The sequence below is a fragment of the Castanea sativa genome, chromosome 6 (assembly GCF_040712315.1).
Source record: "Castanea sativa cultivar Marrone di Chiusa Pesio chromosome 6, ASM4071231v1".
NCBI lineage: Eukaryota > Viridiplantae > Streptophyta > Magnoliopsida > Fagales > Fagaceae > Castanea > Castanea sativa.
The window spans coordinates 51,166,280-51,189,617 of record NC_134018.1 but is presented as its reverse complement, the minus strand read 5'-3'; the positions used below and the strand labels follow the sequence as shown (position 1 = coordinate 51,189,617).

Below are 23,338 nucleotides of genomic sequence, written 5' to 3'. Positions count from 1 at the left end.
CTCTTACTATAAATTTGTCACTCCCTCTTACTATAAATTTTTCACTATCTCTTTCATTCTATGCATAGTTTTCCCTTACAAAACAAGGTTCTCTCTCTATCTATCTCTCTCTCTCTCTCTCACACACACAATTTTTGGGTGGATTTTTATTTTTTATTTTTCTTGCATCTTTGCTTTAGGTTGATAATTTTTTATATTCTTTAATCTACTTTAGGTTAATGCGATTCAATTTTGTTTTTTTTTTTAATTGTTGTGTTTTGTTTTCGTTTTTTTTTTTTTTTTTCTCTCTTTGATTGTTAAATGTTATCCTATTGTGTTATAAATGATTAAATATAGCATATAAAAATATAATATTATTCTACTACATAGCATGATTTGAATAATTTAATTTGGTAGTTATTGTAATTTGATAGCATGATTTTTATAGTGCTCAATTTAGATGTTAAACTATGAGACTTTATTCATCTTTGTTTATTTTTTAATCATTTGTGGTGGATAAAGTACTCTTAATAATTGTATTAGAAGTACTCTATAATGCCATTTATTTAGAGAAAAGCAAAGGTTGGCTAAACAAAAATTATTGGATAAGAAACAAATTTTATCTTTCGCAATTTTACTTTTATTAGTATTATTATTATATAACAATGCATATATAGAAATTTAATTCTTAGATTTTACTAATAATTGTTTATTTGATAATCTGTTTTGGGTGGATGAAATTACAATTTCTGCAAAGAAAATAACCTTAGTAGATTATAAACAACAAATTGTTTTCTTAATTGGTCCAATTAATCATAGTTAAGTTTTATTAATTTTTTTAGTTACTTTTTTCAGTGTTTTGGATTGTAGGCAGAAAAAATAAGTTTGAGAAAGTTTGTTTAAAACTAAAAGAATAATTTCCAAATTTTCTTTTCTTTTTAATGATTCACAAAATGTTATAAACATTGTTATTAATTCCGTTTCGGGACCCGTTTCGTTTTGTCCAGTGGAACGGAATATTTCGGTACCGACTTATTTCGGCATACCGTTTCAAGGTGTTTCGGGTTCTTTAAAAAAAATAAGATATATATTATTACTATTATATAAAATAATGAATTTAATTTTTTTTAAATCTTAAATAAAGTGGGGTTAAAAAATATTTAAATATTTTTAATTTTCTACAAATAAAATTCATAATTGTAAAACAAGTTAATAAATGTACAATGTATACTCTTTCCCCTTAAAAGCAAATGAAGTAAAATTGATAAAAAAATTTATGTGAATATTTTTTAACTTTTTACTTGTGGCATTATTGTAAATAAATAAGAATCTAGGATTAGTTTTTGAGCTTTTAGTTTTTTTTCTTTAAACTTTGGACCTTTCTGTTTTTTTTTTTTTTTCATAGCAGGCCAAATCCTGTACCGGCCGGAATTTGCATCTCGGCCGAAATTGGCCGAAATTGTCCGGAATGACCGGAATGGCCCGAAATCTAACCCGAGGTGGAACGTGGGGTATTCTGGTACCGGTTTGCATATCGAAACGGAAAATTTCGGCCGTTCCGGCCGGAACGGAACGGAATCAATAACAATGGTTATAAATAAATTTTATTAAAAAATAAATATTTTAGTGATCTTGCCTTTTGAATTTTTGAGAAAATTTGTATTTTTTTCATTTTAATACAACAAAAATTATTAAATTTATGATTTATGATTGTTCCTATATTACATTTATAATTATTCTTATAATAAGTAAAAATATAATTACAAAATACATTACTCTTTATTAAATTAGTTTAAATTGTATAAAAATTTTAGTAAAACTATCATAAAGATAATTATCATGCGCAATGTGCAAGTTCGTAGCTAGTTTGTTAATTGTTGTAGCATATAAATCCAAACAACGTCCAATTGTTTCTTGAAAGTTGTTGGGTGGGTTTGATTTCAATTAGTGCATCAATCAATAGTGAGCCTGATCAGAACCCTACACCGCCTAATATGATCAGGTCGAGTGACAAGTTTACCTCATTCCAAGTTCAATCGGTCTATGATCACCCCTAGCACCATGTACACTTAAAAGAAAATTAAAAAAACAAGGAAATGTAAAGGTTACTAATTCGATTAGTGCATATTTTGTAATAACAGCTTTTATATGGTAAATTGTTTTTTTGTCTTTGTTATTGACATTCCTTTTTTTTTTTTTTTTTTTGGTTGACATTCCATTTTGGTGTATTCAAAACTGCAAATTGTGTGTACAGAACTTGGTAGATACAATTACAAAAAAGAGAAAGGTACGTAATTGATTTTGAGTGAAAAGATTGTTGCCTTTTTTGGCTCTGCGTTCAACAGGTAAAATCAAAATCAAGAAGAGAGATGATAGGACCTTAATTAAAAAGAAAAAGAAGAAGAAAAAGTGATGATAAGAAATATACTATAAATTTTACTATATAGTATTTACAAATTAATATGCCAATTTTTAAACACAATATAAAAAATTATTTATTATGTCATTAATTTAATATCATTCACATTTTCATTATTATAACAGTTTATAAATATTTTTTAGTAAATTAATAGTAACTATAATATTTTTCAATCAAGAATTCTCTTGAATATTAGTACAACTTTTCAAGAGTTAAAATCAGCAAATGCTCTCTAATGTGCAGCTTTCCTTTCGTCCGGGACTACTACAGGAGTACTTATACACAGATTAGTCAATTAAGAAACATGGGATGCCCATCTTGTAATAGGAATTGACGTGGCATGGGCCACATTGTATAAAATATAGCAACATAAACACATGCTACGAAGACCAATCTTATTGCCATAAGAGGGAGATCATATTTCTTAAACAATATATGCCATCCTTTTAGGCTGATTTAGCTCTCATCTTTCTTTTCGTTTTTTCCCTTAGGAAAAAGAATCTTCAAATCTATGTCTATTGTTGTTGTTGAGAAGATAATGAAAAAAATTGGCTATGACTTGGAAGATCATATCTAAAAGTACCAGATTTTGAACATCGTGTATGAGAGACTGAGAGAGACCCACCAACTCCGACCGTACCATCACTTTTTCTCTATTTCTTCTCTCTTTGGCTCTGGATGTAAAGTAGGTAGGGAGACTGAGTGATAGAGATAAAATCCATGTTTGCAAAATCTGTCTGCCATACAGAATTCTGTGAGCTCATTGCTCAATCTAGGTAGACTCCATGTTCAGCAAAGGAATTAGTCCAATACTTATATAATTCCAAAACCACATGTGGAATTTTAACATTCAGCATTTATCAAACTTAGGATCTCTCAATTTTGATACCATGATAAATTACAGATTTTTTTTAAAAGTTTAAATTGATCGGAAATTATGAAATATGAAACCTAATTGAAGAATGCCAAGGAGAACATTTTAACTTGGTTTTAATTAAAGCTATTATTCATTAACTCTTTCATTTATAGTTGTAACCTTCTAGTCTATGATTAGGTTAGAATAAAATTCTATTTAATTATTTCTGAAAAAAAAAATTCTTACTTCCTACTCATGACTGTTTTGTTAACTAATTCACCAGGGATATTTTATACACGGTCTAGCTATTATTTTCACTAAGTTATGTTGGAACTTTAAGGGCAGTAAATAACCGAATAGATATAAGGTTACAAAATGGCAAGAGAATATCTTTTCAGCTTTCGAGAGCAAATAAAAATGTGTAATATATAGATTACAAGGTTTATAAATGAGTTCTAAAAGTTATTTCTCATATTTCTCGTCAAGTATAATTATTACGGTTAGAGAAGTTAGTGTCATTTGTTAATGTTAGAACATTGTAGGAATTTCCGTAAATATTGTGTATCATAGTTTTGTATAACATTATATGTTACTATAGTTTTGTAATGCATGGCCAGTCAATTGTATTAGCGGCGCCCCTGATGTGTATATTTTAGAGCTACCATATTTGTATTGTATTTCCTACATGTACCCCTTTGTAACACACAGAATTGAATAGTAAAGATATCAATGTTTAAGGAATTTATTGTAGACATAGGCCGCCAAGGTTGAACTACTAATATTCTATAATTTCTCTATATTAATTTCTTATGATCAAGTAATTCATGTCTTTGTTTCTTATTGTTTTTTCTAATAATTAAAAAAAAAAAAGATTATCAGTTATTACCATTCACCAAAACTTTGTTACTAGCAGAGGCAGTTGAAAGCCATATATTCTGAGTTGAAAAGTCTTGCTCCCTTGCCCTTGGTAGGAGTTGGACATGGATCAAGCATTGGCAGTACGTTCTCCTCTCATGACAATCCCACTAGTTCAAATGGCATTTACAATGAAATGGAAATATCAACTTGATAGTTATGAATTCATTTTTATTACTCCTTGCCTTTACAAAATACTCTTTTCCCTTTTTCTCGCTTAATACAACTAGAGCAAAATGCTGTTTACAGAAATTGCAACTTGTATATTGATATATATTGATGAATATCGTTGAGCTTTTCTGCCTAGCCTAGCCCTAACCCTAGCCCTAGCCAAGATCTTTATTTTATTTCCTTTCCTATCACTCTTTCCCCGTGGGGCATAACTTTCACTTAAGTTTTCCCAACTAGCCTACTTTTTAGATTTATACATGCAAGGGGAACGTGCACTTTGGTACATTTTTTGTGTCAGGTTGCAATAATATATATATATATATATATAGAGACACACATACACACACATATGGATGAATACAATAATATATTATAAACAAAAATCAATGAACAGCATCATGTACCTATATCTATATGTCTCTTTCACAAAAGTATCATGTCCTAGCTTGCCTGCTTGATCTTCAGCTCAGCTTCTCATTTTAACCATTCGATGGATTCAAAAGCACAGCCAATTTTTTACATACTCATTCCTCCATATAGAAGAACAGATAAAGTTCCCACATATATATATATATATATATAGAGACACACATACACACACATATGGATGAATACAATAATATATTATAAACAAAAATCAATGAACAGCATCATGTACCTATATCTATATGTCTCTTTCACAAAAGTATCATGTCCTAGCTTGCCTGCTTGATCTTCAGCTCAGCTTCTCATTTTAACCATTCGATGGATTCAAAAGCACAGCCAATTTTTTACATACTCATTCCTCCATATAGAAGAACAGATAAAGTTCCCACTTGCATGCAGCTATATATACCAACGTTGTGCTTCCATGCTTCTCCACTCTCTCTCTCTCTCTCAAACACACACAGAGACATGAAGATAAGGTTCCTCAAAGCATGCTTTCCTAAAGTGAGCACCAGTTTTATGAAATACCCAATTTGGGAAGACATTCGCAATTGGGATACATGGTCCTGCCTGCATAAAGAGGACTCCATCCCTAATGATGTCCCAAAAGGCCACCTAGTAATCTATGTTGGTGAAGATTGCAAGAGATTTGTCATCAAAATAACCTTACTCAAACACCCTCTTTTCATGGCATTGCTTGATCATGCTGAATAAGTGTTTGAATTTGCTACAGGTTCAAAACTCTGCATTCCTTGCAATGAGAACATGTTCCTTGACATTCTTCACTGCGCTGGCTTTCAACAAGTTCACGAATTTTCATCTTGCTTTTGAGGTCTATTTTCCACATGGTGTCAGCAGAATCATGTTTAGCGAGGAGGCTAGAATGAGAAAACGCAGAGTTGAATTTGTTGCAAACTGGTTTAACAAATAATTTATCTCTTCTACCTTGTACATTTTGTCCTTTTTTCCCCCCACAGTTTTCATTTTAGTTTTTTCTAAGTTCTATTTAGATACTGCTTATTGCTGAAAACTGAAAACTAAAAACTTTATAGCATAATAATTTTTGAATATGTGAATAGTGCCGTAGGACCCAACTTTAAAAAAAAGTTGCTGAAAAATGTATTTGTGAGTCTCGTGAACAGTGCACAAAAACCACACAAAAAAACACAGATGCGCATGTCCTAACGTAAATGCGCAATCCGAACAGACACTATAAGTATTACATATACAACATAATAATATGGCTAAGCTTGCCCCTAAAAAACAAGGAAAAAGGGGGTCAAAGGATAATTCTAATTCATCTTGTTTAAACCAATGTTTGAGTCTACAGGCATGACAGTGAACTGAACACACTACTAAGGCTCCATTTGAGAGTTCATAAGAGAATAGAATGGGATGATAATAAAGAAATGGAATAGGATAGAATGAAATTAAGTAAGCTTGATTGGACGTTTTAAAATAAACGAATAGAAATGAATAAAAATTAATGGAATGTAAGTAATCTTGTTTGAGAGTAATATGGAGGGAATTGAATGGAATTGAATCATTTTATGACAATATTACTATTAAACCCCTATTTTAAAATAAAATGTTGAATATATAAGAGTATATTGGGAGTTTTAGCAAAAAATTCATTAAATTTAATTTCATTCCCTCCTATTCCTCCCAATTTCAAGAGAAATGAAAATTTGAGGTTTTAAGATAATAGAGAGGAATGAGTGTTCCTTCCTACCCATTATATTCCCTCCCACTTAAACTCCCAAACAAGTGAATGGATTTTCCATTCCCTCCATTAAAACTCCCAAACAAGGGAAGGGAAAAATATTCTAAAATTATTCTTTTCATTCATTTCTATTCATTCCTCCCAAACAAGGCCTAAGAGAAGCCCCTAATATGCCACCTTGTCATAAATTCCAATTATTTCAGCTCATCCCACCCATTTTGCTAAATTCGGTCATAAATTCCAAGTATTTTAGTTCATCGCACCCATTTTGCTAAATTCGATCGTAACCAAAACATAAACTATTTCTTCTCTTGGTCAGTTATTACTTATTAATATATGAAAATTGAGTTTGATGTTTGATAATATTGCCATGAGAAATTTGAGCAATTAATTTGATTCTTCATAAATTATGATATTACAATTTTTTTTTAATCCAAATTATGATATTACAATTTAATCCTATTAGACTAAGTTATTCGTTCATCCTTGTTATGTAATGGGATATTATAAACCTCTTTTTTACATAATGATGATGTTAAATGTGCATAATTTGGTTTTGAATTGATATATATAGAGGTAAATAAATAAAAAGATTAGAAGGTTGAATTGATGATAATTTAATATAAGATAAATCTCTCTCAATATGTCATAAAACTATGTGATGAATAGTCGGGCATATTTATTTTGTATTTTATATATATATATATATATATATATATATATATATATATATATAAGTGTGTAGATTTATATATTATAAAATTAGAAGTTACTCAAAAAGATATGTCGAAATAGACTGATATTAAAAAAATAATAAAAATAAAATCTTCATTCTAATGGAAAAACTACGGCCATCATTAGAATGGAATTAACAATTTTAGAAAAACCTTGAACTAGGATGCACTTTGGATTTTTTTTTTCCCCCTCAACAAAAAGAAGTCATAAACCCTCAAATCCTACGTCCATTGTGGATCAAATTCTAGAACTCTTAAAGAAAAAAAGAAGCATCATTAGGCTGCAAAACTGTAAGTGGATAAATAAACATTAACTCATTTGAAAAACTAATCAAATGCCTATGATTTTTTAGGGAGACCCTCTCTTGATAAGTACTCAACTACAATTTGTTGGTTCTAATAGAACAAAAACAGCATTTTTGGTTACGTATTACGGGACAACTAACATATCCACCCAATTATATGTTGTGATTAGGGTGGATTTTGGGTCAATAACCAGCACACCATTTTCTGTGGCATATTTTTCTTCCCACCACACAATTTTCAAGGATCTTAATCCCCATAAGAATATGTGTGTGTGTATATATATATATATAAATTGAAATCCGGATGAAGGTCTATATCATTCTCACACTGCACACACCAGAATGTAATACGCAAGGGACCTAAAAGACCCATGTTATCACCAATGATAACAATCTAGAGAGATGTAAAATGTTTTTTTTTTTTTTTTACTTGTTCTTTTTGATATTGAGATTTAAAATGTTAAAAGTTGATGGAACTGCACTGATGTGATATAACCTAATACCATTAGATCACGTTCGTTTCTCTTTAAAACATTTTCTGATAATAGTTTTTGAATGTTTGATACTATCATATACTGAAGTTGATCAACAGAAAACCCAATTTCCCTTCTTTTCGACAGCTTATTTTCCACATTGAACAATTCAATCCTACCATATTTTTTCTCAATTGCAGTGATTCTATGATGATATATAGGACTTACGAGTCTTCCATCAATCCATCATAAACCTAATACAAGCAAGACAGTATTTTCGACTAGAATTTCTGACCAAATATGATTCACCAATAACATTATAGTATTTTATGCATGACATAAATACTCTGTAGCCACCTACAGTAGGTCGAGGGCACAACATAAAGTTCCATGGCATCAACTTGGTTTCAAAACAGTGCAAAATGACCAGAATATGAAAAAATAATCAAAATCCACTCAACTAGGCTTGATTCACCATGGACTACACAATTTATCTTCCAACCTGTCAGCCGCTCGGTTTATTAATAGACAGTGATTCTAGGACCTGCATTGAGGCCATCAAATATGGAGCAAAGAAGTCACCTTGGAGGCTTATTAATTTTGTAGTCTGTCAGGCATGTAACTCAATCTAGTGTTGGGATATCCTTTAACTGGGCTCACAGGGAAGCTAACAATTCTGCTCATGTATTCGCCAAATGGTCTCTTAGCAATTCTGTATATGGTAGTTTTGATATGGATTTTAGTCCTAGTTTTGTTGATTTAATCTTGGCAGAAGCTGCCCAGGCATTTTTGTAATCTTCGTTTTCAATAAATTATTTTTATTCAGCAAAATAATAATAATAAAAATAATAATGAGAATGATATATATTCTAGTAAACTTCCATAGTAAACACGAAATTTGTATGCGATATCAAATATGCGAAATTCGTGTTTAAAATAAAATAAACTCCTTTACCAAATATACGGGTTAAGGAGTTAATAAATGCAGTCTGTCACAAAAACAACCGCAAAAGAAAATTAACTCTACCACAAATGCCAAGGAAATGGTGTGGCGTTGTGTAATAAATAAGCTTAACTGAAATCGGGCTTTTCTGGATAAGTGCAGCCCGACCTTTGGATTATAACATTCGCTGCATAGCAACCAGCTCTCACACAGTCTTCAATGGGCTTCTCCTGAACCAGCTGTGACAAAAATCCTCCAACAAATGCATCCCCTGCCACAAAAAAGAGAATTTTATGTAGACAAGGCCATAAAGAAGACTAAAACTCAACAGATTCTCTTCTTTAGTGTTAATCCTTCATTTGTCCCAAAGCAATATTTGATTATCAATGTAACAGAGTTTACTGCATTGACAGCAAGAGTATATCACGTTTTAAACTTTCTTTTTTGGGATAATTACGGTAAACCCACCTGTGGTATGGTCCGTTTTCACTTTGCCTACCCGTGATTTAAAACTTTACACTTTGCCCACTGAACTTCAATCCGTTACCCACCTCTATTAAAATCAGGGGTAAAAATGTATTTTATCTTCACTTTTATGTCTCTCTCCTCTAAAAACAAAAAATAACAGAAAAAAACTCAAACAAACAAGATCAAAGAGGGGGTTTTGTAGAAAAACAAGATGTGAATCAAAACAAGATCAAATGGACAGACCAACACATTTGGTTCATCATTTCTCTATCTCACTCGCATCTCCCTCTCTTTTTGTATTCATTTATTTGAATGTGTGGTTCAACAGCACCACAGGTAAGATGCTGGCAAAAGTCATTAGTTGCAGCTTTCTCGATGCTGATGATTATCATCCACTTTCATATAAAGGTATTTATATAAACTTATGTTCTATTGGATAAAAACTATAATTTGTTTTATACTTTTCAGCATTTTCACTTGTTCAACTTAGGTTGTGTTTATTTCGGGTGTATAAAGAATTCGGAAAATATTTTCGGTTTGGCCGGAAAACTAAGTCAAACGGAAAATCATTTTTGTTGACTATAAAATACGAAGGCCTAAAGTGTAAAATAGATTACACTTCTATTTTACCTTCAAACCATTTCCAGGAAAAAAAGAACCGAACCAGGAGAGAGAGAGAGAGAGAGAGAGAGTCGCCCACCGTCAGAGAGAGAGAGGCTAGTCACCTGAACTTGAGATCAACTCCACCGCCATCTGGGCCGTGCCTTTCACGGTCGATCTGCCCTGTTTCCCTCTTCCTCCCTCTACCACCATGTCACCAATCTACCCTTTTTCTCTACCCATGTCAAGCAAACCACAGCAAGACGAGCGACCCAGCATGACCCAGTCGCCTGCGCTGTGCGATCTTGCCTCCGCCGCCTCTAGAACGAACCCAATCGCCTCTCTCTCTTCCTTCTCTCTCAATTTGACCAGATTTGATGAATTTTTTTGTTTGGTTTTGTTTCTTTTGTGTTTACCTATTGAGAAATGATATTATATATTTATTTGAAAGCTAAGAAAATGTGAGCATCGAGTAAAAAATGTGTTTTCCATAGTATTTTCAAGAACACAACCAAGCACTAAAAAATATTTTTCAAAGTATTTTTTAAAATGCCACCAAACACCTGAAAATATATTCTTTTCTAGAAAATATTTTCACCTGAAAATATTTTACACTTGGAAAACATTTTACATAGAACCAAACACAGCCTTAATAGAAAAGATGCTCAAAGGGATCCCTCTTTCAGATGAAGATCAGATTCCATGGCTTGAAACACTAAGTGATGCCTTACAAGAGAGCTTAGCTAACAGAAAAATTGTGATTCTTGGGTGTTCTGCTCTAAGCAATACAGAAATATTCTCAGATCAGCAGACCCAAATTATGAACTAGGACGCTGTGTCAGTGAGGTAAAGTTTGTTTTATTGGATGCTAAGGAGAGTTGCTTGCTGCTCATTTAGAGAACAGAGCTGCAGAAGGAAAGCATTTCATGCCGGCTAATTTTATCGCATGATTTTGTTTTCTTCCAATGCTAAATATTTTACGAGAAAAGATCAATGTTAATTGTTAAAGAAATAGATCATTAAATAGAACCAAACCCTTGAACTCAACTCTTGAAACATGTGTTGCTGTCTTTGTCCTTGTTGGCCGCTGCCCTATCTTTTTTGACTTCCTTCTTTCTTGATTATATTTCAAAGGAATTTCAGCAGAGGACCAGTAGTTTGCATAGAGACATAAAACCCCATAATCCAAGCTCTTTTAAAAAAATTCAATCCCTAACTTTTTGATCCGTGCTATGTTATGTTTTGGTTGTAAAAGTTGATTTCTAATGGAAAAGCCAAAGGTGGGTAACAAAGCCCTAACGGAAATAACCTCAGGAATGCAAAGTGTCAAGTTTTAAACCACGGGTAGGCAAAGTGAAAACGGGTCATACCACAGATGAGTTTACAGTAATTATCCCTTCTTTTTTTGGTACAACACTGATAAAATTTTATATTAATTAATAGAAGCTGACATTAAATGGGCAGATTCTGTATTGTAGGACACTGTTCACCCAAATCAGATTTCCAAACACCAAATGAAACCTGAACCCAGAAAAGGACTCAGACTACTCATCACTTAACCAATTACTACCTTAAGAAATTTTAAATATATTATCAACGAATTAATCTTCAAACAACTTAAACCCGCAACCATTATTTTTGCCTATGCTCTTTTCCAAGCACCACCTTTACAGCTTCCCACAAAAGGAAATAAAGAGGCAAAGAACCATAATGCTAACTAACATCATCTATTTTGAATTTAAAAAAAAAAAAATTGTTTGTCGAATAAACAATTAAGGTCAAAGAAAGTGGTAAGAAATCAAATACCTGCTCCATTGGTATCAACCAGCTTCTCCTTGGGTAACAGGACTACAGGAAATAGTTTCACCTTACCATCCTCAGCAACTACAACGGGATCTGCACCTTGAGTGATAACAGTAATCCTCTTGTGCGTTCCTGATGCCTTGGGCAACTGGGAAATCCTTACCGCAATCTCCTCAACGTTCTCAGTCTGATTAGAAAAAGTACAAGAATAAGATAACTTGCAGGGGGAGAATATAAGTGAAGTTCTCTGCTTTGCAACCCAAACAGAGAGCAATAATTACCTCCCAGCCATGAACCTTGGAGAAGGTTCTTGCCTCTGTCTCATTTCCAAAAACATAGTCCACATAACTGCAACCAAAAAGCATGTCAGTGTCTACATAAGTGACATCATGAATGGGGCAGGGGGAAGTGCAAGACTTACGGCAAAGCTTGCTCCTGCACATCCTTAAAAAACTCACAGATGAATGGAGCAGAAAGGTTCATTGCAAAGACCTGCAAATATAGAGGTGGTCACTAAAGCAAATGTGCAAAATATAATTACAAGGAACAAATATCTAACTACATTAGTGATACCTTGTTGTTGGCAGCTGCATGTGCAGCAACAAGTTGAATAGATTCAGGGGACACAGTGAGGAAAAACCCAGCAATATAGATGTATTTTGCCTTTTCCACTGTACAAACAGAGGATTTTATTAACTTGACATTGACATGGCTTAAAACTAGCAAAGATTTGAATACTTAAGAGACAAGGAAGCATAGTACCTAGTGACCAATTTTCTAGTTGCTTCAAGTGTTCAGATTTGTAACAATTTGCAGCTGACAAGTTAGCAATAAGTGACCTGCACATGTATATTCATTATTAACAAATAGACGACAATTGGATGCCTTTTGATTTTAACATTCTATGGCAGATTTGAGCATAATAATGGGAGCCATGAGTTGGAAACTTTTAGAGTAGGACATGGGCCAATCATGTAGACTATTTCCTGGCTTATGCATTATCTAAATAAAATTACAAATTATTTTCTTCATTTATGCAAGTGAAAGCACCAAAATAATCTCTCCAAGAAGCACAACCTACCAAACTCATCCAATTCAACATGTAAATGATTATGAAACTGAGCAATCAAAGCAATCCCTATAGAACTGAGCTTGAAAAAGAGATTACGTGCAGACATGACATAGAACTGACCTCTCACCACCAACCACACAAACAGCACATGTTCCAGTTGGTGTAGATTCATCCTCGTAATAATGTACCTGATTACAATTTTGATAATCGTCTTAACATGAGGAAGAAAGTGAAGATGTAGCAGGGAGGGCTAAGTCTAAGACGAAGAGAAACTCACATTAACACCCGCTGATTTTGAATTTTTTTTCATCTCCTCTCCAAACTTGTCCTTTCCAATGGAGCCAATGTAACCAGTTGCACCAGGAATTTGGAGCATCCACTGGGAGAGACAAAAAAAAGAAAGCAGGGTAGGGAGAACCAATCAATTCTATTTCATAAAAATTTAGATTAAAAAAATGAATAATTTTATCTAAGAAATATGAAACCAGACCTGGGCAACTTTGATTGAATTCTGTGTAGCACCTAAAGTGACACAATATGTGGAACTCACTCATTACAAGACAGATAATAACAAAATTAAAAATAGGTATCTTTCATAAAGACATATTAGTAACGGTATCATTAGGCATTCATGTCAAAGAAATAAACACATTACCTCCAGCAATGTACTCCACATTCTGCTTAGATGCCAATTCATCATACCTTTAGGGGAAAAAAAAAACCAACAACAACAACAACCTCAGCATAATGCAGTGTTTAATCTAGTAGCAAATCCAGAAAAAAAAAAAAAAAACAAAAAAAACAAAAAAAACAAACAAACAAACGTATCAAAGAAATTTAAATAATATGCATTGAAACCAGTGAAAAAAATAACTCCATGTAAAATAGCACTCCTTTTTTAAGAAAAAAATTATCAAGAAAAAAAAATTTACGAATTAGTACTCAAATATCAGGGACAAAACAGGGCAGAGCAGATTCTAATTTTTATAAAATGTGACCAAGATAAGTAAATCAAAGACAAATCTAGTAACAGAAAAAGTTAAAGAGAGAAACTTACATGGGCAAATGCTTGTCCTCTGCAAGAATAGCATTGTTCAACTTGATGTCATATCTGTTAACAAATAAATCAATCAAATGTTCCAATGACAAAATAGAACCACAATAGATAACATTTTCATATACAAGCAAAACATTGAATAAAACAAAAATGCTCAACAAAAATGCCAAAATCTACAATTTCATTTACTGAACTTGGTTAGTTAGCTTTGAAGAATATAAGCTTAAAAACCCATACATAAATTATTTTTTAAAGACATTTAACCTCCAAACAAGCCATTCAAGCATAAACAATCTTAAAAAAATGACTTGTAGAATCAGAAGTGATATTTTAGTGCTCAATGCAGATCTTGCCTCCTTTTGAAGAGATTCTCACACAGTAGGACTTAAATGACCACCCAATATATATTCTATCATGCCTGGTCGTCTAGGCACATTACCTTTTTATAAGATTGCAACAGACTAAAAATCTTTTCTTCTTCATTTCCTTTTGAAAATTAATTATATTTAAGATCACAAAGAAGAGATGTAATTCTTGAACACAGATCATATACAAATGGGACACACAAAAAGAAGAAGACTCGCAAACAAAATAGGATAAAAATATGAACGTTAAGAAAAACCATTCATATGCCTATATATGGAAAATAGGCTCATATTTAAATTGGTACAACACAACTATTTGATCATTGGTCCTCCAATCAAGAGGGAATGAGAAAATGACTAAAAAAGGTTAGAAAAGCATCTCAGCTAAAGTGGAAGGACATGATTCCAAAAGATCTCCATGAAAGCGCATTTGATATACTACTTCAAGGCACAATTTTAACAAATCTTTTTGAATGACTCTTCTCCTCTATCATCAATTATATAAATTTTTAAAAAATAATACTAATAATTAATGACTGATAATATGCAACATCAGCATCTAGCATCTCATATGAAATTTACTTCAATGCAAGTTATATGCACTATTCACTAAAGGAAGATATCAAAAAGCAGATCCTTGCTTGGGAACTCATTATAGTGAAACAGATTCAATTACCAATCAGCTTTCAAAATGGGATATGAACTTCTCCATTTGAATGAATTCATATAATGGTTTTGATTAAATATTACAAATCTAAAGGTATATCCCATGTCACATCATTTAAAAAAAATAAAGTATCAAATTTTTAAAATTTTAAATGAAGTGGAACAATGTACACTGTCAAATCCAGGAAATAAAATCTTAGCCTGATTCTTATTAGGTTAATTTTCAATTAATTTCATATTTGGGGAACTAATATAATGACAATCAGTATTATCCACATTATTGGCCAACCCAACAAACCAAATGACATTATGCATCAAAGAAAATGTACAGATCTATCACTACAACCAAATCTGGAAAAAGGGTATTCAGATCTATGCCACAACACCCCCATAAACCTACATATACCAATAAAAATAGCAGGGCAACCAATACATGAGATTCACCAGAATACTACAAGCAAACAAACAATTACCCATTAACAAGCACAGAAAGTACACCAAAACACTGTTAACATTCCAAACATCAATATATGTCATAAAGGTTACATTTTCATTAAACATTCCAGCTTTTTTTTTTCCTGGGCAACCAAACAGAGTGTAGAGAAAAACAAGATAAAAGAGACTCACTTTTTCAAGAACTGCTCGTCCACCACAGCTGAGATGTCAAGAAGGGGGTTCCCCATACCCAACAGGATTCCCTCGTACGCCATTGAACAAGATTTGAGATTGAATGAGAAAAAACAGAGAGAGAGAGAGAGAGCGAGAGAGAGAGATGTGAATGATAGATAGTATGAGATTGAAAAATGAAAAGAGCAATTAAGGTTAGGTTTTGAGTTCGGTACTTATAGTAAACTTTTATACTGTAAAGAAGCTTGGAGGTGAGATGTCACCCCAGTCACCAACCCCCACCGTACTCGTTTACACGTGTACTTCGTAGTTTGTATTTTTTTTTTTTTGAGAGTTAGAGTATCAACCGCTCTGATGATAGTTCTTTATCATCAGACTAAGACACCAATTAGTTTTTAATATAGTCAGAGATTGAAGCTCAGATCTCTTATTTAACTATCAGAAACTTTACCAATTAAGTTAGCTGGAACCCACTTGTATTCTTTTTTTTTTTTTTTTAAAGCTCAATTGTTGTTTCTTATTTATTTATTAAACTCAAAATTTTATATTAAAATTTTTTTTTAAATGATCATAAACGGATATTATAGATTTAAAATATTTTAATATTTATATATTTATATATATTTTTTAAAAAATATTAATAAAGAAAAGGGAGTATTCTACGAAAGAATGTCCCATGTGTGCATTTTTTTTTTGTATATATAGGTTTATGTTCATTAATATTTTACTTTATAAAAAAAAAAGTTTGATTCCCATTATAAAAAAAAAAGTTTGATACACTACAGTTTTTTTCCCCCAATATAAGTAACAGGGATAAGGTAGTATACACTTCACAAATTTTAACTTTAAAAAAAATAAAAAAATAAACTTGGAGGTGAGTGAGATGTCAAAAAAATACAAAGTCACCAACCCCACCAACTATGATGACGCCATCTTTTGTATGCCTTAGCTCGAAGTTGTTGACTAGTTCTCCTCTTCGAAGTTCCAACTTATTTAGTACACTAGTTTATCCCTTAGTACATTTAGTTTATAAACTTTTTGATATACAACTTAGTGCGTTCAATTGGATGAGTGAAAAAGTGAGAGGATAGAAAAATGAGAGGATGAAAAATATTTAGTTTTCCCTCTTATGTGTTCTGTTGGAGGGGTGGAAAAGTGGGAGGGTGAAAAACTCTTTTGTTCAGTTGGAGAGAAAAATAGAAGGATGAAAAATATAATTTATATAAATTAACTATTATACCCTTATTACATAATATGTAAGAAATAGATTTATTTGTACTCATTACATAATATAAAATTTATCACATCATATATAAATTTTTATTTTTATTTTTATTATTATTATGTAAAAATTAGATTAGGAAACATTGAAAAAAAAGAAAAGAAAAGAAGAGAACGTTTGGGTAACGTGAAAAAAAAAAAAAAAACGTTGAAGCTCAGGTAACGTTGAAAAAAAAAGATAAGAGAATATTCAGGTCATGATAAAAAAAAAAAAAAAAAAAAAAAAAAAAAAGAGTCAGAACGTTAAAAAAAAAAATAGGTGGGAAGAGGGTATTTTTGTAAAAATGCTACCATAATACTTTTCTATCCAAATTTTCCTTCCGATTTGGAACGAAAAAAAATGTGGGCCCGGAGAGAAAACTTTCTCCCTAGTTTTCTCTCTTTCCTATTTTCCTTTCCCAAACGAATAGTGGAAAACAGTATTTTCCACCCTATTTTCCTTCTTCTATTTTCCATCCTCTCTATTTTCCACCCAAACGGACGGACCCTTAGAGCATTCCTGGGACTGCCAAAATGGGATATATAGGGATGATTTAGCATTAAAGTCCAAAAACCACCCAACATTTAGACTTGTAAACTCAAAAAAAATTTACAATTGTGCTACAGTACCATCACAAATTTGTGATAGTACTGTAGCACAATTGTAAAAGTAAATAATACTTTTTTATTCCTCATCTTCCCTTGCTCTCTCTCTCTCTCTTCTGATAGATCAATCCTCAGAGTTCCCCCACTCTCTCACATCTCTCTCTCTCTCTCTCTCTCTCTCTCTCTCTCTCTCTTGTTCTCATATTAAAAAAAGAGAGCTTGACACCAAAACTGGGTTAGGTCGTGGCGTGGATCGAGTGGGTTGAGATCTACATAGGTTTTGATCGATGGGTTGAGATCGGCATGGGTTTTGATGAGTGGGTCATGCAATGATGGAGATCAGCGTTGTGGAGATCGGTGGGTCAAAATCAGCGTGAGTTTTGACGAGTGGGTCATACAACGGTGGAGGTCAGCTTGGTGGAGATTGGTGGGTGGCGAGATTAGTGGATCAAGTTTTGATTTTGCTATGAATTTTGGGTTTTGATTTTGCTATGAATTTTGCCTAGATGGCGAGACTAGGTTTTGATTTCGCTCAAAGAGAGTGACACCGGGTTTTGTTTGGTTATTTTTTATTGGGTTTGTGGTTGCCTTGTGGGTTGGTGTTTGCTAGGATTGTGGTGGGTTTGGGGTCATGGTGGTGGATGTTTGGAGGTGGTGTGGTTGAGATGATGGTTGATGTGTGGTGCTGTGGTTGAGAGAGTGACAGAGAGACAGAAATTAGAAAGGAGAGAGATATAATTTGTTTATTATTTTATTGTATACTTTATATTATTTTAATGTGTGGTCTTGTAAAATAAAAGTTGGGATGTTAGAAGTATTATAAAATGGTATGGTATAATTGATAAAGTAGTTGTGAGGTACATGAATTCCAATAAGGTAATTACGTCACGTGTCATACCCATGGCCGAAAAGGGCCATTATCATGCCGAGAAGGCCACACCCTTGGCCAATAAGGTCATGTTAATAGCACGTCACCAGAGGAGATCGTACTGTAGAGAAAGAGTTTCGGGGAAGGGGTATGCACTAACATGATTGAAGGGGTATGCACTAACATGATTGAAGGGATGGTAGCTGCCACCACATTTAATGCATCCCACCATTCCTCCTAGCTGCATTTATGTGAAGAAGACCCCTGAACAGTGTTGCCTTGACTATTGCGACTCATAAGGGTTTTGAAAAGGTATCTGATGGGACAAACACTCAAGTAGTGGTCTGGATGATCAACAAATGGAGGGCCAAGATCATCTAAGGGGAGCTATATAACGTAAGGGACCCTTCAGGGATAAGGGGGAGAAAAAAAGAGGAAAAAAGGAAAAAAAGGGAACACTGTAGTAAGAAAAACTGTAATAAGATTTGAATCTAAGAGAAATGTATGTCAGGATCATTCTCCTCGGACGTTGCCGAGGAGGGTTTCCTTTGTTTAAGAGCTTGTTCTTCTTACTTTCTTGCAATCTTTCATTTACTGTGTGTATCTTGGATCTATTGAAGCCTAACTTTTAGATACACTCTTTACAAATTTATTGTATTGGGCTTTTTGGGCTTTAATCCATTCATCTTTTGGGCATAAGAACCAAAACCCACCCCTATAGTAACTTTTTGAGATGGTAAAATATGATAGGATACAATTTTCGGATGGGAATGCTCTAAGTTTTTGTTTGGCAAAAATTATTTTACTATTCAACTTATTTTTGCCACTATTCATGGATCCCACTACATTTTTTGGTATTATTCATAAGTCTCACTATATTATTTCAGTTAACTTTTACCTTTATTGACAACATTTTTACAAAAGGTCTTCTATTTCAACAAAATAAGCAAATCTCAAACAGACCATTAGTTTATAACTTAGTACACTAGTTTATAACTCTTTGATATACAATGCATAGAACTATTTAAAAGTGAGATGCTTGAAAGTCAATCTTAGGATACACGAAATTGGCAAGTAAATTGATCTATTGAGACCTACTCATTATAAGATTTCCTTAATCATTAGTGAAAATTTTTATGTTCAATTTCAGATTCTGAGAAGTTGCAAATTTCATCCCAATTGAAGATAGACAATGATGTGAGCAACAAAACACTGAAATGGTGAAGTTGATCTTAAATGGGTCAAAAAAGTTACCTTGCTAAGAAGTGGGTTTCTAACCACCAGTTTGATTTACAGGAAATTGTCTTGTAGAAGTTTCTTCTGGTCACTACATCTAATATCAGCATACTATTATTATTATATTTAATAAGGTTTGCAGAACCATTAATATTGTGGGCTACTACATGAATTTTGGATACGCGTAAATGGACCTGAGAGACTTGAAAGCTTGAAGACATTAGACATGGAAGGGTATTAAAAATTTATTCCAAGTAGTGGAATACAAATATGATCATTTATTCAATAATATACAAACTCAATTTTCCAAACGGTTTCCTCTTGTACCAATTAGGCAATTACATAAAGTAGAAACGATAGGCTACAAAAAAAGGTGATAATGCTACTTGATTATTCTAATATTGTAATATGATGCAAAGTGTTCTTCTGTTACATTACAATTAAGTGATATTTATAATACGATTCTTTTCTTTAGAATGAATTTTTATGTGGTTTAAAAATATCTCTAAACTTTACGTTTAACAAGAAAATAACTTGAAGATAATCCGGTAAAAATATATCCCTAACCCCACTTAAAATATCTACGAAATAGGACACTCCTATTAATCTATGTTTTCAAAACAAATTTATCCAATTTTTTTTTAAAGAAAATTATGACTCTAGACCAATAATAAAAAAAAAAACTTCATTGCATGTGCGTGTGATGAGGCTATTTCCAATTAAGTGATCTTGAGTATGAAAATGTTATAAATAATAGTCATTATGCTAAAAAGTAGTCAAAATTTTATTTTCAGAAAACAAAAGCCACTGCATTTCATCTATCACATTCAGGTAAAAGTAAAGCTGAAAAGTAACAAATCCTTGATTTACCCAAAATACAAATGTACAAGTAGTTTTCTGAACAAGAAGAAGTTAGAAGCAAACAACTAGGCCAACACAAATAGCTAGCCCCCATTAAGGGCAACAAGATGCCACTGTGAAGCCTTTTTCAATCGCACGATACTGTGTGTGAAAAACAAGATTAGGAAACCCATACAAGGGCAGGACATACACTGTCAAATTAAACCAGCAGCACCATACATGACTGCTTTAGCGTGTAGAACTAATTCTGTTATTTTATTTGAATACTTCCACATAAAGTTTCACTTGTATCGTGTATTATGACACACATTAATCTTAGAAAAATACACAAAAAAGGAGGGTAAGGTCATGGGTTCAAAACCCACCAAATGCATGAATAAATTAATCAATCGAAAAAGGAAATCGCACATGAAAAAAGGGAAAGCAAACCAATCTAAATTAATCTGATGCATTCAACAATTCTTTACAACCCATGTTAGTGTTCCTGCAAATTTGACTGGCAAAAATTGATTAACAAATTTATGGATCTAGAACAACAGTTACAAAGTAACACAGACATACATAATATTTAGTATATTCCTAAATTCTATTATGAATTTATATGCTCTTAAATTCTAGGCTGAATCCACTATAGCATTATACAGTTGAAATAGCTCTTTCTATCGGAATTGAAAATTAAAGTGCTGATAGCGGCTGAAAATTATGCTTTTGAAATTCTTTATTCTTATTGGCATGTAACCCATGCAAACGTATAGATGCATTTAAAATTAAACATAATTTTTATTATAAAAATATATATAATTAGTAAAATTATTAAAAAAATAACATGTAACACGTGCATATGTATGGATACATTTAAACTTAAACACAATTTCTATCATAAAAATATAAATTATTATTAAATTATTTTTTTTAAAGTAAACTTAATTAGTCATATATTACAATTCTTATCCAAATTTAATACTACTTATAATCATTTTTTTTCTTCTAATTTTTAATAAGAGAGAATGTGTGGTGATCTTTGTTGTTTGATGATTTGTATTGAGTATATGTGATTAGTTTTAAATTTTTTTTTTTTTATAGTTCATTAATATTAGATTTATAGTATTTTGCACCTATTAACTCAATTAACACAAAGATTAAAAAACTTAAATGGATAATGTGGGGTGCAACAGTTTGGTAAAATAGCACTGCCACGTGTCGTGCCATATGTCGAGGAGGCAAGGGCAATTCTGAGGAGATCTCACCCTCGGATGGGTGGGCCACGTCAGCAGTACGCCACCAGAAGAGGATGTACTATAGAGAAATGGGTTAGGTGTGAAGGTTAGCCCTGACATGCTGAGGGGATGGTGGCTGCTACCCCATTTAATGCATTCCACCAAATCTCCTGGTCGCATTTATGTGGAGAAGACCATTGAACAATGCTGCCTTGGTTGTCACATCTCACAGGGGTTCTGAGAAGGTGCCTAATGAGACTAGCACTTGAGTGGTGGCCTACATCATCAACAAATGGAATGCCTAGATCATCTAAAAGGGTCTATATAAGACAAAAGGTACCTTAGAGAGAGAGAATCAAAAAAATAGCAGAGCAAAACACTATAGTGGAAGGAACTAAAATTGTAAACAAAACCCATAAGGGATATATTGAAGAACCAATCTCCTCAGACTTGACCGAGGAGAGTTTTCTTTTGCAATATTGTGGTTGCCTTCTGTCTTTCCTTACTTTCTTTTTATTCCTGACCTATAGTGAACGTTATCTAACTTATAGAAGTCTAGTTTTATAGCCCGCTCTCTACAAATTCATTGTGTGGGGCTATTTGGGCCTGGGTCCTCCAGTTGTTTGGGCTTAGGAACTAAATCCAATCCCTACAGATAATCATGGTGTGATCCCTACATAAATATAAATTAGATTTTAATTTCAAATTCTAATTAAACTTTCTCTGAGCTTTATCTATTAATATATATATATATATATATATATATATATATATACACACACACATACATACATATATTAGATTCTTAGTATTTTACACTTATTACCTCACTTGACACAAAAATTAAAAAACTTAAATGGATAATTATGATGAAATCCATATATAAATTTAGACACATAGAGCAAAATTGGATTTTAATTTCAAATTTTTAATTAAACTTTCTCTGAGCTTTACCAATTTTATATATATATATATATATATATATATATATATATATATATATACTTCCCAAATAGCTTCATCCCAAGACATTACACAGTCACTATCAATAAGCCAAAGATGCTCCATAGGAGGACTAGAGCACGTGTATCATCTAAACAAACCTAACACAATTTGTTTAAGACCCATTAAATTTCAAATTAAACTCAATAAATAAATAAATAATTCCAACCCATTACCCATCAAAATACTAACAATTTAGTTCTATTCTATCCAAAAAGAACCCATTTCTCCTGCTTAATCATAAATATGTCTAACATAATTTGCAAAAAAATATTTGAGACCCACTTGCAATTTCAGTTTATTGACAAAGAGATTTCTAGCTAGTAGTAAAACAAAAATTGAGAGAGAGATAAAGTTGAATTGAACTGAGAAGCAGAGGTTTTGGTTCGGAAAAAGTTATCTCCATCTTCTCCTATTGCTAAAAGGAGTAGTATTACTACTCCTAGTACTAGAAGGTGTAGTAAATTAGTCCCAATCCTAGTCCTAAAAGGATTAGGAAAGACTGGTTAAAAAAAAAAAAAAAACTTCCCACTTTGAATTTTTGAATCAAAGTCGGCATATCAAAACACCAAAAACAAAGTCGGTGCATAGTAGTGTTTTCAATTATAAATAAGTCAGTCTTGAGTACAAATTAAAAGCAAAACTCCAGATAGGAAATCCTTAGTCGATAGAACACAAAATCAATC

General features: G+C 32.4%; 1 protein-coding gene and 1 pseudogene across 1 annotated transcript; one reads left to right on the top strand and one right to left on the bottom strand.

Annotated features, from left to right (window-relative positions):
- Window positions 1-5,179: 5,179 nt before the first annotated feature.
- Window positions 5,180-5,745, top strand: LOC142638623 (auxin-induced protein 15A-like; annotated as a pseudogene).
- A 3,121-nt stretch (window positions 5,746-8,866) lies between these two features.
- On the bottom strand, window positions 8,867-15,794 carry LOC142640675 (adenosine kinase 2). Its single transcript, XM_075814876.1, has 12 exons — window positions 15,603-15,794; window positions 13,945-13,998; window positions 13,543-13,589; window positions 13,378-13,409; window positions 13,165-13,266; window positions 13,008-13,075; window positions 12,578-12,654; window positions 12,389-12,486; window positions 12,237-12,307; window positions 12,097-12,163; window positions 11,819-12,002; window positions 8,867-9,215 (listed from the first exon to the last, which is right to left on the bottom strand). Exons 1-12 carry the CDS (start codon window positions 15,683-15,685, stop codon window positions 9,073-9,075), a joined length of 1,026 nt encoding a protein of 341 aa, XP_075670991.1. The 5' UTR covers window positions 15,686-15,794; the 3' UTR covers window positions 8,867-9,072.
- Window positions 15,795-23,338: the final 7,544 nt, after the last annotated feature.

What these genes read in the sequence shown, in the direction of transcription:
- LOC142640675 (XM_075814876.1), bottom strand. Translation starts at nt 15,685, where the DNA reads ATGGCGTACGAGGGAATCCTGTTGGGTATGGGGAACCCCCTTCTTGAC. An exon ending in ACTAGAAAATTGGTCACTAG is followed by an intron (nt 12,487 to 12,577) that starts GTACTATGCTTC and finishes CTGTTTGTACAG; the next exon opens with TGGAAAAGGCAAAATACATC. An exon ending in CCAAGGTTCATGGCTGGGAG is followed by an intron (nt 12,003 to 12,096) that starts GTAATTATTGCT and finishes TTTTCTAATCAG; the next exon opens with ACTGAGAACGTTGAGGAGAT.